This window comes from Bremia lactucae, linkage group LG2, assembly GCF_004359215.1.
Source record: "Bremia lactucae strain SF5 linkage group LG2, whole genome shotgun sequence".
Taxonomy (NCBI): domain Eukaryota; phylum Oomycota; class Peronosporomycetes; order Peronosporales; family Peronosporaceae; genus Bremia; species Bremia lactucae.
The window spans coordinates 6028929-6048108 of NC_090611.1; the positions used below are offsets into that span (position 1 = coordinate 6028929).

At 43.8% G+C, this 19180-nt stretch overlaps 1 protein-coding gene across 1 annotated transcript; it reads left to right on the plus strand.

The window, feature by feature from the left end:
• Positions 1–1349: 1349 nt before the first annotated feature.
• On the plus strand, positions 1350–3670 carry CCR75_005714 (uncharacterized protein; the record flags this gene model as incomplete). The annotated part of the gene is made up of 7 exons (XM_067963790.1): positions 1350–1556; positions 1614–1688; positions 1751–1951; positions 2022–2144; positions 2219–2287; positions 2369–2914; positions 2983–3670. 7 exons carry the CDS (start codon positions 1350–1352, stop codon positions 3547–3549), a joined length of 1788 nt encoding a protein of 595 aa, XP_067821463.1. The 3' UTR covers positions 3550–3670.
• Positions 3671–19180: the final 15510 nt, after the last annotated feature.

Below are 19180 nucleotides of genomic sequence, written 5' to 3' on the forward strand. Positions count from 1 at the left end.
TTTCAGAAGCTCTGAACGAGCTCTGAACTCAGCCCTTGGTAGTTCAAACGTCTGTTTGAGTCGGGTTTTAAAAGCCTCTAGCGACCCAAAGACGTATGGGTCGCGCAACTTAATGCTTAATGCCCAAGTTTTGGCACGACCTGCCAGATTTGATTGAGCGAATGCGATTTGCATTTGCTCGTCGATGATGTGACGTGGCCTTATGGCATCGTCCAACTCGACAAACCATCTCAAGAGGGAGTCTTCTTCGACTTCCCTATACTTAGAGATGTCAATCTTTAAAAATTCGGGACGACGCGTTTGCGTCATCCCAGGTACAGGTGTCTGTACCTTTGTAACCTCAACAGTTCTGCTTGTTTAGAGTCTTGCTGATTCAGCAGGGCTACTTTTTCCTTCATCTCGTCAAGTTCATGTTGTATCAACTTGGCGATAGTTGAATGGAGGGCATCTCTGTCCAAATTGGACAGCATTGCCAAGTTTGCATCGTTTCCTACGGTCGAACTCATTCGTTAAACCGCACTCCTTTCTACATCACTTAGAAAGGAGTAGCTTTCAGGGGAAACGTGATGCGTATTCTCACTATGATCTAACATGTCCATGTTAGATGTGGGAAATTTGGTCCTTTGACGGACTACAAAGTGCTACCAGGTGTAACGGGGCACTACGACTTGTACTGTTTCAGTACAAGTCCACTTCACACTGCTTCAGTTGTGAGTGGTGCCTTACGTTAGGTGACGTACACTGTACGTACAAAGAAGACTTCTCTTTAGACAAGTAGACTTAAGAGGGTAAAATGAAAACTGTATTAATATAGTTAAGTGTCTCTTAATCTATCTTTGTAAATGCTAACTTAACTATAACCTAATACTAAACATGTAAATCAATTCTTATCTCTATCTTATCTGGTAACTCTCTTTGATTACTCCTACAGCTGATTAGTCTGCGGAATAAATAGTTATAATGGCCTATACCTATTTATGGATAAGAATTCAGGAAGTACTATATAAAGTAATATCCTCCAAATATTATCTACCTTTTAGATAATATATTAATTAACAAATTTTAAGTGTTAAGTTCATGTAACTATACACCCCCTCACATAGGGTGTGTGTCTAAGTAGAGCGTGGCCGCATTACGACGTGCCCGCCTACAGATTTGATGAAGTCGGTGTGATTATAGAAATTTGCAGGAGAGGGTGTGTATTTAATAAAAGGGTGTGTGCATATAGCATTTCCCCTATTCTATTGTTTAAATTTTTACAGCTAGCAGCTACCTTGACTATTACGGCAAGCACACTTTTTTAATTATTTTTATTGCTATTTAAAGAATACTTCTGAAAAGATTCTAATATGAGAAAGAATCGGCACAGTAAAGACCGACTGTTCATCACGCAGACCGAGCACAAGTATCTTTACGGTGGTAAAAAACATGAAGTCCGTCACGCCTACAAGCGTACGTTTGTCCGCAACACCTCAATGCTTCTCGCTCTCATGCTCACTTTGTCCGTGGCAGGTCTTCCATTCAATTGCTGCGCTATAACTTTATGCCCTTTCACGGTACGAGCTCGTGGTTATCTCTCACTTAAATTCATATTTTTATGTATTCACTTCAAGAATCCAGTATGCACCCGTGAGGGCCACTTATTCGACCTTGAAGCCGTCGTGCCTTACGCTAGAGACAACCATGTCGTACGTCCTTTAATGCCGACACAACTCCAAATATCTGTGAACTCACGTATTTATTCTCTTAGAATCCTGTCACAGGGAAACCGTTAATGCTAAAGGAGCTTATAAATTTACACTTTAGCAAAAATATTAAGGGAGATTACCATTGCCCAGTAACTTACAAGGTATTTACTGACAATACCAAGATCGCCGCTATCGCCACTACAGGCAATGTATATTGCTATGAAGCTATTGGAGAACTGAACATTAAAGCAAAAAATTGGACGGTCCGCAATCGTGTCCTCTTCCTATCTTTCTGCTATCAAAACATTTAGCGTCAATTTGCTTGCAATACAGGATCTTATAACTGGAACAAAATTTAAGCGCATCGATGTAATTGTCTTGCAGGATCCGCAAGACTTCTCTAATCGCGAGATAAAGAAATTTGAGCATTTAAGACAAGCAAAATCGAGTATAAGTGTACGTTGGCATATGCAATTATTTACGGATCACGTGTTACATTGATTTGATTAAATTCTTTTTTTAACAAACAGAAGGATCGTAAAACATTAGCAGCTCGGAATATCCGTACCAATGCCGCAACTGATCGTATTCTACAAGAAGTATGGTGCTTGTTCAGGAACTTGAATTTTAATCCCATAAAGAAATGTAAACTCATTTTGCGTGTGTATATATATATATAGCTTGAAGCAAAAAAAATGGTACACAAGGAATCAGCTATAATAAACGACTATGCGGCTGAAAGCTTAATCGAAAGTAACAACATTGAGACTTTGCAAACCAGCTCCTTCATAGTAAAAAAAGGAAATGCTGCTGCTAACGAGGATAGAGACTCAGGAAAGCTTCAGCTTTCCCACTCTACTTCTGGCAAATGCTCTAGCTCGTTTACATCTAGCGTGATAGCCCCTGTTACCGAGAATGCGATAACTCTTGCTTCAGAACAGGAACTGCTTCAAAGAAGATGGCAGACCGTTCGGAAACTGAAAAAGAAAGGCCTCGTGCAGCTTGAGACCACATTTGGCAAAATAAACTTGGAAGTGGATTGCGATTTTGTTCCACAAACGGCTGATAATTTCTTGAGCTTGTGTCAGAGAAAGTATTACGACGGCGTTCTTTTCCACAGGGTTATAAGAGGCTTTATGATGCAAGGGGGAGATCCGACGGGCACAGGCCGAGGTGGCGAATCCATATATAAGAAGCCATTCCGTGATGAAATTGACGACCGTCTGGTAAGACTAAAATACTTCCTCGACTTATGCTCACTGATTCTGACGTAATTGTAAAATGACGACTTTAGACCCACAACTCAAGAGGTGTATTAAGTATGGCAAATTCTGGGCCAGGTACGAATAAGTCGCAGTTTTTTATCACTTTCAATGCATGCACGCATTTGGACAAAAAACACACGATTTTTGGCCGGGTTGTTGGAGGAATGGACGTATTAGATATTATCGAGCACTTGAATACTGGAGCAGAGGACCGGCCTTTCGAGGATGTGCGCATTAAAAGTACGCAAATATTTGCAAACCCGTTCCAAGAATACGATGAAGCACTTGCACAAGGCTTAGATTTCGTGCAGCACTTAAAGAGAAAAGAAATTTGTGAGGCTACTGCTAAGGAACAAGGAAGTGTTTTGAAGGTTAGTGGCAAATGGGTAGCCTTTGACGATCTTCGTGACGTCGATGTCGCTAGCATCCCGTTAACCGAGACATTAGAAAGCGATACCATCGGAAAGTACTTGAACATCAATGAGAATGTCTTCTCGAAGAAGCACTTGTTAGAACCACAAACGGCTGTTGAAAGTAAGAAGAAGAAGACGAAAGATATGACAACTGGCAAATTCGGCAAATTTTTCGGTTGGTGATGCATTTGTTTAAGTTCGGTTACACTATTGGGTAATCACAAGTGCTACATAATTTCCAAAATGAACATTTGGCGGGATTAATATTTAGGGAATTAATATATTCACACCCTTTTTCTTTAAATTCGCACCCTTTTTTATTTCTTGGAATTTGCAGTGCGAGGGAGGTGATTTATAATGGGGCAAACATTTCCAAATTCCAAGCGGCACAATAAGAATGTAGGCGAGCACGTCGTAATGCGGCCACGCTCTACTTAGACACACACCCTAGCACAGCGAGGAAGCGGTTTAACTTGCTTCTCTTGCGTGCAGTGAGGTAGTTGTGGTGGCGCGTTAGCGACCCCACCGAACAAGCTAAGTACTCTGGTTAAGTGTCGTCACGGGAGCGGTAATCCGGCTCCTCGTGCGCACTTACTAAGTAGGAAGTAGATTTCAGACTGATTTATATTTAATCGTATTAAATGTAATACCTATTTTTACAAATTAAATGTCAACTATAGATAGTGTAACGGGGTGTATCGTTACATGAAATTAACACTTCAAGGTTGTTAATTAATATATTATCTAAAAGGTAGATAATATTTGCAGGATATTACTTTATATAGTAATATTCAGAATTCTTATCCATAAATAGGTATAGACCATTATTCTTATTTATTCCGCAGACTAATTAGCTGTAGGAGTAATCAAGAGAGAGTTACAGATAAGACAGAGATAAGAATTCAGTTACATGTTTAGTATTAGATTATAATTAAGTTAGCATTTACAAAGATAGATAAAGAGACACTTAATTATATTAGTACAGTTTTCATTTACCCTCTTAAAGCTAGTTGCCTTAAGAGAAGTCTTCCTCTGCACGTACTAGTGTACGTAAAATAACGTAAGGCACCACTCGCAACTGAAGCAGTGCGAAGTGGACTTGTACTGAAACAGTACAAGTCGTAGTGCCCCGTTACATACAACACCTAATATGTATTGCGAGCGTATCTTTCTAGATACCTCGCGTCATCCCTCCTAATGTGAATGCACCCATATGCATCACATACACAAGGGTTGGTCACAAATGTGCACCACACCCGAGTGCTGGATCTAATTACTATTTTTTAGTAATTGACCATCCCCTTAAGTACACCAAGTGTTCTTAACGGGGACTGTGCAGCAGCCGCACCTTCTCCAAAATTATATTGCCACGAAACAATTCACAACAAAGATTGGATTCGTACTACGCAGATCTACGGTACAATGATGTAAACTAGTCCGCACAATGATGCCGAGGGTTACAACGATACTGCAGCGACGAATCTGGAGCTATTCCATCACACCGACGGAACAAATATGAGCACTTCGCCTGGCTTGCAAATCGTCAATTGTGTCGACCATGCCGGCGAGGGCGGTAAAAGTCGCTGTAGTGAGGCGGTGAGGCGGTCACGTCGTTCGAACGCTTAAAAATGAACATCGTGAGGCTCTTCAATTCTTAAGTAAAATGTCTCTCCTGTAGTTCACTGTGGACAATGACGCCCACTTGGCCACAATGGAACTCCTCGTTGGATTAGGCTATGATCGCAATATCACGCAATTTCGCCACAATGACAACGACTGTTCCCTGTCAAGTGGTTAAAATTAATATCACCGGAAGCTGCTTGAGATTATTTGTCGACCAGAGATGGAAATATGTACCAAAATTAAGATGAGTGAAATGATGGTCTTCGACAATCAACGCGTCATGCACGGTCATCACGCTTTTCACGGCAAAAGTCGTGCGCTCGTTGGCTGCTGCAGTGGTCGCACGAGTATAAAAGCCGCTTGCGCGTTGGCATCTTTAAGCTCATTGATCGAGTAGTGCTTAATAATACTAGCTCTTTTAATACTTATTAGTCAACCGAACCTCTTCACTTTATTTTCCATACAACAAAGCTGCGACTATCAAACATCAGCCGACCAGCAATCGGGTCACTTTTCCTTCCATAAGTACGCATCATATGCTTATTTTTGCTGTAGAATCGAGACAGTGTGGTAAGCGGAAAGTGTAGCGGAGGCACTTCGCTCCTAAAGTCAGAGGAAGAATTTTAGACTCAAAGAGTCTCTTAGCTCCATAGAACTAATGGGTTTAATACCTCAGGGAGTCTAACAAGCAATTAAAGCTTAATGAATCCTAGTTTAAGGGATTCAGGGGGTCGTAGAATAAAGTGGCAACTAGTGCCCAAGAGTATATACCTTATCAAGGCTTCTATCTCTCACAGATCAATGCGCAAGCCTTAGGAAGGCACTAGACGCTTTAAGATCAGAAGGGTAACTGAAAATTATTTAATTAAATCTAAAAACGTGACCCTAATTAATTTAAATTAGACTTCGGCCGCCAGATTTATATCTGGCGGCGACAACATTTGTTTCCAATAGTAAATAGGATTTTAATAATTCAATATTTTTAAATAAGATAAAAGGGGTATTTGCCCATAAAGTAAATTGTACCACAACAACGGCCCTCCAACAAATGTGTGCCCCATTACACCTCTCCTCATCAGACTGTTCACACCGAGTGACAGCATTCGCTTCATTTCCTCTTTGAGGTTGAAACAGAATACGGCCGGCATTTACACCACAAAACGAGGAAAGGCCTAGCCGATATTTCAGTGCTCCGATTGACCGAGCAACCATGGATCAGGGGATTGTAGGTCAACCGAAGCACTTCAATATCGGCGAAGCCACACTAGGGCTATCGATCTACTTATTCTCGCTTCTAGAGGTGAGAAGCGTCGTTTGACGCATGCTGACCCTGAGCTTGCCACTTAAAAGCGTCAACGCGTACGGGCAATCTGGCCGGAGAGGTACCTTAAACTCCCAAGCGTTTTCAGAAGAGGGGTACCCCAGTCACTTCACCAGGACTGGTATTGGCCCTTACGACGACGTCGCTTTATAAATATCTCCAAATAAAACTGAAGGTTCCCCCACGCATCAAGCAGCGCGGCCGAGGGTCGAAATCTCTACGGAAGCATTTGATGCTTTAAAGCACGAGGTGCAACTTCTTCGTGAGAGCCTTGCTTGGATTGCGGGCTCTTTTGAGCGGTTCAAAAACGTATTTTGATGCTGGAACGTCAGCAACCTCGTTTAGAAGGCCAGTTGGAGACATCCTGGTGAGGATACAGCAATCTGCGGCCCGATTGCCTGTCAGCGCAAGCGCCTTTAAGCCCACGTGGGAAGGGTCCCGATACAGCCGACGTAGGACACTGAGTGTGTACGCAGCTTTCTCGATGCAACAAGCAATTGTAGTAACCATCTTTATGGGGGGGTCTCAATGAGGGCGTTGTCCGGACGGAATTATTCCGATCTCATCCATGGCTCATGGCGTTTAAGCCAGGCCATACCCAGGATGAGATCATACCTCGAATCCAGAACAAGGACGAGACCGCTTCCACACTGTCAAAGTCCAGAAGCTTGCTACCTAAGCTCATAAAACTTAAAGAACAATGTCACGAGTCTCAGTAGCTAAGCGAGCAGAAATTATCACTTTCATGCGCTTTGAGCACTTTACCGTATTGTTCATTTCTCTCAAAGGGAAAGACCTCGAGCATAATTGCAAGATGCTCCTGAATCAATTAAAATTGAACATGGCTTACTAAAGCGCTTTTCAGTCGCTTGAGCGACTTACAAGCCGGCTTGTACTCACGCCCCGTGCCATTACGCACCGAGCTAATTGGGGCTAGGTTCTGTTTATTCGCACCTCCTAGAGGTTCAACAGAGCCTAGCTCTTCCCCAGTAGGGCTCCCCGCACCTACTGGGTATCGACATTTTCCCGCACCGTACCAGATCTCTGGTGTAGGTCGGAGTTGGAGCTCTTTCGAGCTTTACGCGAATTTCGAAGAGGGCAGGCCGGACGAAAATGTTTCGTGCTTCCGCACATATACAATGTACGGATGGTCTTATGCTGTTCCACTTGAAGAGCCTCATCTCCTTCCTCAACGAGGCTTAAATCCATAGGTTTCGCTTTATTAGACGGAACCCATGTGCTCGAAGAGCTTGTTCGGTAAACAGGCGTGCTAACGCGAGCAGACTTAAAGTCAAACTCGGCGCATTGCGCTATGACAACTGCCTCTTCGAACGTAGCCGGATTGATTAAAGGTCTAAGACCTTAGGCGCAACGCGCAATGGTCCTAGCAAAGTCTTAGAAGAGTCATGAACCTACGTTTAATACGCAACAAAAGCGCTATCAGCGCAAATCCGGATAAAGATGTCCGACACGAAATTGACTTGATTCCTGGAACCAAATTCTGTGTCACACGACAGAAACCTTTCAAAGGAACAGTATGACGTCATTGACGGTTCTCCCGTGCTAAGCACGCTGCTGGAATGGTACGATAAAGCAAATCTTCCCATTCGACACCGACATTTTGTGTCAAAAAGGCAAATAGTAAATGGCGCATTATACATGCTTATGATAAGCTTAATGCTGCCTCTTAATCAGCACAAACCCTAATTCCTAGAAAGGATGTTGTTAAGAACAATATGGAGGGATCTACGATGTGCAGTGCACTTGACTCAGTCGATAATTATTATTAACTGCTCATGCGAGCTAGCGATATCTTGCTTACAGCAGTTAGCACATCCAGCAGTATAATTTCGGAGTGGTTGGATATGCCACAAGGGCTTTCCAACGCCCCGGCAACGTTTAAACGTCTAGTGACGCAACTGTTCCGCCCTCATCGAGGTAACGCACAGACTAATTTTGAGGACTAATTTTCTACAGCCGTGCAGAGCAGGGTCAGATGGATGTGGAAAATCACACAGACCATTTGCGGAGCAGTGCTCGAGTGTATGCGTACAAATGAATTGTATGCCAATGCATCTAAATGCATATTTGGTGCCGAAGAAATTCCCTAGTTAGGGTGCTTCATTGGAAAGCGCGGCCTTGGAGCGGATCCCGCTAAGGTAAAAGCTATAGTTTATCGGCCGGTTCTTAAGAACCAAAAGGATTAGTGCAGTCTCGCCATTATTTACACAAATATAGCGAAAATTACGCTGATATGGCTAGGCCATTATCTAATCTCCTCAGAAAAGGTTACAGGTTGGTGCTGTACTAGCACAGAGCATATGGCTTTCAAGCAATTAAGAATAGTCTTATCCACCCCACGATTCTGGCACTGCCAAATCTAAATTGGCCTTTCAGTGTCGTCTGTGACGTAACGGATTTTGCCATTGGCAGTGCTCTGTTACAAACAGATGTTGATGGGCACGAAGGTGTTATTACGTTCGAGTCTAGACAGCTTAAAGCTGCGGAAAAGAACTACCCAGTTCATGACAAAGAGTTACTTGCTATGAAGTATGCTCTCGTCATATTCAGAGTTTATCTGCTCGGCTCTAAGCCGTTTGTGATCATATACAGATCACGCGTCATTACGCACGGCGACTAAGTCGCCCATCTCTCACAAAGAATGGCTCGATGGCTATCCTTTTTTTTTCACGGATACAACTTCGAGGTAAAACATAAGCCTGACAAGTAGAATGCGTTGGCTGATGCGTTATCACGCAGGCTGAATTATGATCTCTCTTATTTAAGACTTTAACATAACGTACTTTTTATTAATTCGTTCGGCTTACGCCAAGGATGTAATTGTGTATCTTTGCTGCTCTAACGAGCACTGATTTGGACATTATAATGTCGGCACGTTTGCGTGCAAGGTTACATCGATTTCTTATCGATAACGATCTGTTGCTTTATTGCACGGACGCTGCGATTACTCCACGCGTCTTTTTTCCTCACCGTTGAGAATTTGAAGTGCCGATTCTTCTATAAGGCACACGGCACTGTCATTCGTGGCCATCTTGGTAGAGAAAAGACCTACGGCTCTGTAAGCCAGATTTATTGGTGGCCCAAGCTTAACAAATGGGTCAGCACATACGTACGCACATGCGAAACTTGCCACCGGGCTAAGCCCTCGGTGCATGCTTTTGCACATCTGGCAAGTCTTCCCGTACCCCCGGTGTTGGGATTCCATTAGTATGGATTTTGTATTCGGCCTACCGAAAGATTCGGCCAAGAACACCGGCATAGTAGTCTTTGTGAAATGATTCAGCAAAATGGCTCACTTAGCGGCTGTGCTGGATACCATTGATGGTGAAGGTTCAGCAAGGCTATTCATTGATCGCATGTTTCGGCAACACCGTTTGCCTGTGGCAATTGTCTCTGATTAAGACCCCCGTTGCACGGGTAAATTCTGTAATTTGATTTTCCAAAAAGCAGTATTAATTCTGGTGCGGTCGGAGACCGAGCTTTATTAAAAGCTAAAAATCTACCTACTAATTTTGGTTCTCGCGGTTTTCAAGACCAAATTGCGCCCGCGCATCATTGGACCATTTACGGTCGTGGCCAAGAAGGGCCTAGCTTATACGCTAAACCTTCCTGGTCTTGATGCATAGATGCAATGAGAGTTCTCAACCCCTGGACAAAGTCCCCTAGGGTTCTTTAACCCTGTCGAGTCGCTAAGAGCCGTGCTCGCATGCGAAAAGCCTGATCAGGCGGTGCAAACATGCTGTTTTTTTGCTGTTTCAGCGAATTTCATGAGGAAAAGCGTCGTTTATGGACGTGCTGTGCGAAAGTGCCCACTCCGTGGCTCTACCTCCAAGTTTGGAAATGGCCATAGCCACCTTTTGCCGTTCCGTTAAGAACAAGGCAGAATCAATGGACATTTCCATCTGCTTAATCCAAAAAGGGAGGTTTTCTCCCTTTTTCCCTCAAATGTCTTCACATTTACAGCTAGAGGGCGAGCCCCCGGCTCTGAGTCAGGTACAGAGATGTACCCGGTTGGCATAGATGCCGCTAGGTGGTCCTGTACCTGACTGATCAGGGAGGCTTCGTATCGCATGAAGGCTTGAAGCCTTGCATACAGGACCTCTGCTCCCTGGGAGATAATGAATTTCATGTGTTCAAGCCCAAATAAAGTTTTGAGCTTGTCATAAGCGGCGTGTTGCGCTTTGACAGTTTTGAAACCTCTTTTATTTTTGTGAGGGTTAGCTCTGACTTTAGGAGCGAGGTAGCTCCGCAACACCTGGTAGCACTCGTAGTCAGTCTAACGCCTGAGTCTTTACAAGAATAATCTTGTAAAGACGTAAAGTCTACGCCTGAGTCTTTACAAGAATAATCTTGTAAAGATTTGTAAAGACTCAGGCGTAGACTGACTGCGAGTGCTACCAGGTGTTGCGGAGCTACCTCACTCCTAAAGTCCGAGGAAGACTTTCAGACTGAGAGAGTCTCATCTAACATGGACATTTAGATAATAATGGAAACAGCACCACGTTTCGCGTGATAGCTCTCCTTTCTAAGTGACATAGAAAGGAGTGCTGTTGAACGAATGAGTTCGACCGTAGGGAATGATGTCATCGTGGCCATGCTGTCCGGTCTGGACAGAGATGCCCCCCATTCAGCCAAGTTCATACAACATGAACTTGACGAGATGAAGGAAAATGTAGCCTTGCTGAATCAGCAAGGCTCTCAACAGGCGGAACTGTTGAGATTACAACAGGTACAGACCCCTGTACCTGGGATGACGCAAACGCGTCGTCCCGAAACTCTAAAGATTGACATCTCAAAATATAGGGGAGTCGAAGAAGACTCCCTTTTAAGATGGTTTGTCGAATTAGACGATGCCATAAGGGCACGTCACATTATCGACGAGCAAATGCAAATCGCATTCGCTCAATCAAATCTGGCAGGTCGTGTTAAAACTTGGGCATTGGGCCTTAAGTTACGCGACCCATATGTTTTTGGGTCGCTAGAGGTTTTTAAAACCCGACTCAAACAGACGTTTGAGCCACCAAGGGCTGAGTCCAGAGCTCGATCAGAGCTTCTGAAACTTAAGCAAAGCAAGCGTAATGTTCACGCTTAAGCCCAGCATATACGACTCTTAACGAGTTGTATCACAAACAACCCAGTCCATGAACACACATTGATTACGTTGTTCATGCAAGGTCTTACGGATGGTCGTACAGACCCATCTATTCCGCTTAGAACTGGATAAACTTAAGGAAACAACATCCGTAGCGGAACAGGAGGACTCTAGATTGAGACAGGCTCAAGCTAGTTCGTCATCGTATCGTCCTCAAAGACGGCACGAGCTTGGAGGTCCTGGATTTATGGACCTCTCTTATGTCGAAAGCGAGAAACCTCGCTTTTCAAACAATAAACGATTGCAGAAATGCGATCGCTGATAAAAGTTAGGCCACTACGCTCATGAGTGTAGTGTTCCACACCCAGTACCGAGAGGTACTGAATGTAATTTTGGACCGTATGCCAAAAACGGCAACGGTCGCGGATCCGACGTTGTTGCGAAATCGCAACAGCGAGGCGGACCGCCAAAAAATGGTCGGGGTCAGTAGGGGCGCAACGCCCTACTGATCCAGCAACCTCAAGAGAATTTGCAAATCTCTTGACAAAAGTTGCTCCAGACACACAATCATTATGTGTCTTTGACCTGGTGATGAGGTATTCCTCATCACCTTGAAATTAAAAGTGACAAAGGATTTGTCACTTAGAGCCCTAGTGGACTGTTGAGCGTCGAATAACTTTATCGTCGCCAGTCGCTCGAGGTTCGTCGCCAGTCGCTCGAGGGTCGTAGGCTCAAATATATTGAGCGCGACATCCGTCCAACAAGGATGACGGTGAGATTAGCGACAGGCGCATCAATAACAGTAATGAAACGCGTAGTGAAATTTCACGACACTGTAAAAGATTTACAGTACGATGATGATTTCATCGTACTAGATTTGAATGAAAAATTTGATGTCATCCTAGGTCTACCTTGGCTCAGAAAATATGAGCCAAGGATCAGCTGGCAGCATCGATCCGTAAAGATGCCTGCCACTTGTTCATCAGATGGCCATCTGATGAACGTCTTGGAGCGTCCACAACCGTGTGGATGTATTACGAGTGAGTGCAAAGGCCTCACCTGTTGTACGGCCGTTAGTACGACTGCTCAAGATCACACAGTGATTACTAATCACTCTGTGGAGTCAGCTGCTGGCGGCTGTGCGAATGCACAGGCAGCGCCGAAGGTCCACCACTCGAATAAGCCGAGTGGATTGAGACATGAATGTACGCCTAGCGGGCGACATTCAAGGAATATACCGGTTGTTATAATGGGGCAACACGATGATCCTAGGTCAAGTAGAGAGTCGACCTTAGAGGACCCGAATGTGATGGCAAAAACATAGTCGAAAGATGTTGAGGGAATAATTCCCCACGTTGGAAAACTGCGAAGTAAACATAACCATCTTCACTGCCGTCAAAAGGCTGCCCTTCGTTCTCGTAATCACTCGAATTGGAAGGATACATTAAGTTCCTACGTAACGATGTTTTTATCTTCTGATTTATTAAATAAATATAAAACTATGTTTAGCGACTCTTGCGCACCGCTCATTCGTGCGTCTGGCAGCGATTGGTGGGGCTAATTTAAACTTAAATCAACCAATCAACAGAACTAGTGTTTGTTGCTTCAATAGTACAAATCTATGTTTTTTTGAGAATATTAAGAGAAATTATTATATTTTACTCCTTTATTTTCTCTTATAGGTGATAATATTTATTTATTCCTAAACAGGAAATATTACTTCTGTAACGGGACACCTCGTTACATCCCCCCCCTTGATCAACCATATATATTGCGAGTGATGTAGAGTTACGGAGAGTTACGGAGAGTACTATTGTGTCTCTCGCTGTAAGGTCCAACTGCCTCGAGCAGAAGCTACGCAAGCACAGAGATTTCCTCTTCAATCAACTCTCCAGTTGGTCTAGAATTGTCGCACTATCTCTTCTAGACAGGCGTTTTAAATTTCCCTAAATACTGCTCTCTAAGCAAGAACCCTTGTTTCGATACACTCGACTCATTCGAGTGGTCGAGCTTCGACGCTGCCTGCAATACACATAGGTGTTGAAAGAACCGGGTGCTCACTGGTTCAAGCTATTAAGACAGCAGCATTTAAATGCTGCTTCCGGGTCGATGCACATGCGTAACTTGAAAATTGATATCTACAATACTAAGACAGTCAAAGAAAACTCCTTGTTAAGATGGTTCGACGAGTTAAACGATGCCATAGAAGCTCGCCGCATTGATGATGATGCGACGAAAGTGAAGTTGGGCATGTTTAACTGCGGAATGTTGGACCCTAGGGTTCAAGCTTCACGACCCGTTTGTGTATGGGTCATACGAGGTCTTAAATACCCGGCTCATACAAACGTTTAGGCCATCCCGTGCGAATTCAGGGCTCGAGTAGAGCTCCTGGTTTTGACGCAGAGCAAGCGTGATATTTACGCTTACGCCCACGATACACGATACATTGTGAGTTGCATCGTCTTGCGGATGAGTACGTCAAGATTAACCTGTTCCGTCCCGAATAGTAGACGCTAGATCAAGGTTACTCAATTAGCAGACAGGAGAATACCTCAGTCTGCAACAGGCTTTCGTCCACTCTGGCTCCTATCGTCCATCGAGCCGACATAAGGTCGGAGGTCTAGAACTAATAGGCTTCAATTATGTTGAGAGCGAGAGGCCTCGCTCCACAAGTTAAAAGCGATTGCAGAGATGCAATCGCTGTCAAAAGCCACGGCGCTACGCCTATGATCTAGTGACTTAAGCCCAATCCAAGAAACAATGAGTGGAATAATCGTCCTCCCGCCAAAAATAGCGGAGGACGCGGGTCTGACCCTATTGCGAAATCGCAACCGTGAGGAGGTCCGTAAAAAACGGTCGGGGTTAGTAGGGTTAGAGCTCCCTACTGATCCAGCATGTTCAAGAATTTGCTCGTCTCAACCAAGAGTTACGATCAACACACAGTCCTGTGTGTTACATACAGCACCTAAAGATAAGGGTACCATCATCACCTAGCAAACCGAAATGGCAAATATTTTTTCACTTCACTCCCTAGTGGACTGTAGGTCGTCAAACAATTCCATTCTACAAAAGTCGCTAAGAGATCGTAATCTTAAAATCATTTAGCATGATTTACCTCTAGTGAGGACGACAGTGCGTCTTGCAACAGGAGCGCCATTACCAGTTAGGAACGAAAGCCTTGCTAGTAAAAGCAATACTGTTAAATTACGTTATCCTCTGAGCTTGAAGAAAAGCTCGCGGTCGGGATTGCAAACCATTAGGTAAGTTGTATATTTTGTAATTATCTCGATCCTACCATTAACTCTATCCTACCGTTATCTCTTTCCTATCGTTCGGTGCGCCATAAATAAAATTTGTTGTATTTTATATAAAATACTTTTAATATTTATTTTATACTAAATGTTCTTAAAAAAATGTATTATTCAAGATATTTTAAATAATAAAAAAATTATAATAAGATTTATGTTATTACAAGCTTCTAAATTTTTAGTTAATGGGATTTGAACCCATAATATTTACTTGGAAGTAAATGATGTACCAATTAATCTATAATCACAAATAAACAAATCAATAAAAGCGATAAGTGGATGCCTTGGCATGTCGCCCCCTTTCCGACATATGTGGACCACCATAAAATGGGTGACGTCACTGTTAAGCAGGACAGTGCAGGTAAACCCCAACCACCAGTTTCCGAAGGTTTTACTAATATTATTGCCGGGTAAAACCGGTGACCTTTGGAATGGCACTGCCATCTGAGCTACAGCGCGTAATTTTCCACACACTATTTATCCCTACTATGCCTACCAAACAATCCCTTTACTTTCATTTATATATCCCTAACGACGCTTATGCATAAAGCGCAAAACTTTCGGTGTACACATCAACTTCTAACAGATATATTATTTCTCGGGCCACATCGAGTTCATGCTGTATGAACTTGGCGATAACCGCAGCCGCATGTTGATCTCCCTTTTGTACCGGCTGGTCTACCTACGGTTGAACTCATTTACTCGACCGCGTCTCATTCGAGGGCACTGAAGTGGGTGGTCCTCTCAAGCGTGGAAGCCTACGCAAGCCCTAAGTATTGACCTCTAGTAGCTAAGACTACTTACCTATTAAAACCTTCCACTGCACGTCGTGTACGTAAAGAATTCGGAGCACCTAGTTTTCATTGTTATCAGTGCAGGTTGGCTAATATTAAAGCAGTATTAGTGAAAGGTGCCCGTTTCACCTGGTCTCACTTTGCGGTCCGTTCAACGACCACGTCCGTAATATTTAGCACGAATATGCTGGATGAAGTCGATTGGAGATTTCGCTCTCTTTAGTATAGAAAAAAACTGAATTAATACAATTAAGCTTACGTATTGTACCTTCTTTAAACTGACTTAATACTGATCTCACTATGTATTGCGATGGCCCATCTTGCTACCGTGTATGGCAATTTTGACTATAATAAGACTAGAGAGAATCACCTATATTCACCTTTATTATTTCTCTTTTAGGTAATAATATTTATATAACGTGACACCTTGTTACAAAATTGGGAGGGTCTAAATGCGATTCGGAAGGAACATCAGCGATGGAGCATAATCACTGTATGTTTTATATAGTCATTAATCTGAAGTATTTATTTATTGACAAACCGGCCCCCATATTTTAATCATTTATGATTTTACGTTAACACTTCCCAACAAATCGGTCGCGGCACATCATAAATCAGTAATCTTGACTAGTAGCTGCCCAAAAAGAGTCGTTTCTATTCTAGGGAATTGCTATATTCGCACCCTTTTTCCTAAAATTCACACCCTTCTTTATGGAAGCCGGTATAGCCACACACACCTTTTGGTATAGCCACACACACCCTCCCCATCTGTATTGATTAAAAACGTCATATAAAATATTTTTACTGTAGGAGTCATTCCACTGCATAAAAAATGAACAGTTCTCTTTTAGAATCGTCTTTAGATCGCTCTTTTGGCCTTTGGAACATCACACCCCCTAAAATTAAATTAGGGAATCGCTGTAGCCACACACCCTAATTATCTACATGAGAGTAGTGACTGCACATCAGAAACCGTGTTTTCGTTTGGCAACGTTAAATATATGGCTCTGAACAGGTGAGAAAAAGCCAAGAGCGCCCGCAATTGATTGGCAAGTCACAAAAAGAGCGAAAAGAAAGAGCAGCAAACTGAGGAGTGAGGGAGAAGTTGAGCTGAAAATAAGCGATAAGGGCATGCATGTTAGTTAGTCTTTGGAGGCTAAGCTAAGGATGAATAAATTTTACGTTACTTTTAGCAACTTTGGCGGAAGTGCTTCAAATAGGCGAATCTTAGTGCTCATATTTGTACCACCACGAGCAACAATTTCTTATGTTTTAGGTTCTGTCGGCTTTCGTTCGTAATTTCTTTGTTGAAAAGCATCTTGCTCCTTGACATGAAAGTACGCTTATTTCGCGAAGTCTCTTTGCAGACATTTCGAGCTACTGATGCTGGGAAGGCCTGCATAAAGGTTTCCTAGTTAATAACAAGTTGCTACCATTACGCTACTATCATAAGTACAGAGGCAGATAATTAAGGAGTGTGGCTGGCTCTATTGGTTCCCAAATGTAATTTTGTGGGGAGTGTATTTTAGTCCAAAAGGCATCTAAAGACGACTCTAAAGGAATAACTGTCAATTCTGCGATACAGCGGAATAATGAAACTGTTTATTCTTAATCTATACTTTATTTAATTAAAACAAACAGAATGGCAAGCGAGAAGAGGCGACCGTTCGTTTAGCGAACGGCGCGTTTGTTAAGTCTGAGGGAGTTCAGGTAGAACTCGCCTTCAGCTTTAGTGACTTCTCTTGTAAAGAGAAGTTCACAGTGCTAGGTATGGAGAGTCCGTATGACCTCATCCTAGGCATGCCATGGTTGGCAAAGTACCAACCATGGATAGACTGGCGTATACGCACAGTTGAGAACTCTACGCAGGACACCGGAAAGGATGTGCTCTCCTGCGAGAGACATATGCAACTGATGTCGTGTCGAACACAGTTGAGGGTCCGTTGACGGGATGTCAAACGTCACCAATTCCTACCCAGCTCGTGAAGACTGAGGTAATTAAAAGGACGATGAAAAGTAGTCATACGTCCGAATGTCCTGCACAGAGCCGAGAGCCTGTGACAGTAGACGGCGAGCTGACAAGAAGTCATGCGTCGTATTAACCGGCACAGCGCCTAGAGCCTGGTGCGGTTGAAAGGGGTGCGTTAGCCAGAAGTGCAACGGCACCCGCTTCCCAGAAAAAGGTCGTGGTGACTCGAAGAACGAGTACCCGACATATTAGGACGATCAAATTTACGTCTAAACGAGTGACCTTTGGATCAGTCTCTAATAAAGAGGACGGACCTTCGAACGAAGTGTTCGAGGCCGTCAAACACGAAATTGCGGAGGCATCCTCAGTTGAGGTGCTCCGGCAAGTTTTTAAATCTGCCGAGGAAATAGTAAATCTCCCGGAGATGTCGTGGGATCTATTTCTTGCCGAATTAAAGGAAGGAAAGATCCACGAAATAGTCGCACCAGTTTCAGAAGAGAATTTGGTGGACTGTTGCTCGTCGTCTACAGTAAACGAGAGCGTCCTATAAACAGACAAAAAAAACGGTTCGCTGCTCAATGGTCGGCTGCCTTGTGAGACAGTCCGTCCTTTGAGGTTCTGTTGAAACATCGCGATGTGTTCCCAGAAGAAGTGCCGTGCCGCCTACCAGCAGATAGGGGCATCGGGCACGAGATAGATCTCGAATCTGGCACCAACTATTGTGTGACCAGGCAATGGCCGTTGCCGAAAGAACAAGTCGATTATATCGATGAGTTCTTTGACAAGCGAGCCAAGGTGGGACATGTGCGTGAGAGCAAATCACTTCACTGCAGCCCGACCTTTTGTGTGACTAAAGCCACAGGTGGATGGCGTGTGGTTCATGCTTACAATAAGCTGAACACGGCGACCATACCGGCGCAAACGCCAATCCCGCGGAAAGATGTCTTGTTGAACTCCGTGGGAAAGTCAACTATCTTTTCCGCGTTGGCTACAATCAGGTACTCATGATAGAGTCCGATGTAGCCAAAACGGCAGTAAGCACCCCAAGCGGTATGCTTGGGAGTGGCTTGTGATGCCCCAAGGTTTGAAAAACGCACCAGCGACATTCAACCGAGTGGTGGCTCACGTGATGCGTCAGCACCGTGCCTACGCGCCTCATTACTTTGACGATGTATTCGTGCATAGTAGGGCCGAGGACGGGCTGAGCGCAATAGAGTCGCACAAGCGTCATTTAGACGCTGTGTTGCAGACTTTAAAGGACGCCCAATTGTACGTCAACTTGCAAAAGTGCGTCATAGGGGTCCCTGAGATACCTGTACTGGGCTGCATCGTTGGTACACATGGTGTACGAGCAGACCCAGACAAGGTAAAATCAGTAAAGGAATGGCCAATCCCACGGCATGTGAAGGATTTGCGCCAATTCCTAGGGCTCGCTAATTACTTGCATAAGTATAGCAAGAATTATGCGGAGCAAACTAAACCATTATCTGATCTCCTTAAAAAGGACACAGAATGGGTTTGGTTAAAAGAACAAGAAGATGCGTTCACATCAGTGAAGCAATCTCTTGTAGAGGCACCGGTCTTGGCATTGCCAGACGCGGATAAGCCCTTTAGCGTCGTCTGCGATGCAAGTAATTTTGCAATCGGCAGCGCGCTCATGCAGAAGGATGACGACGGCGTTGACCG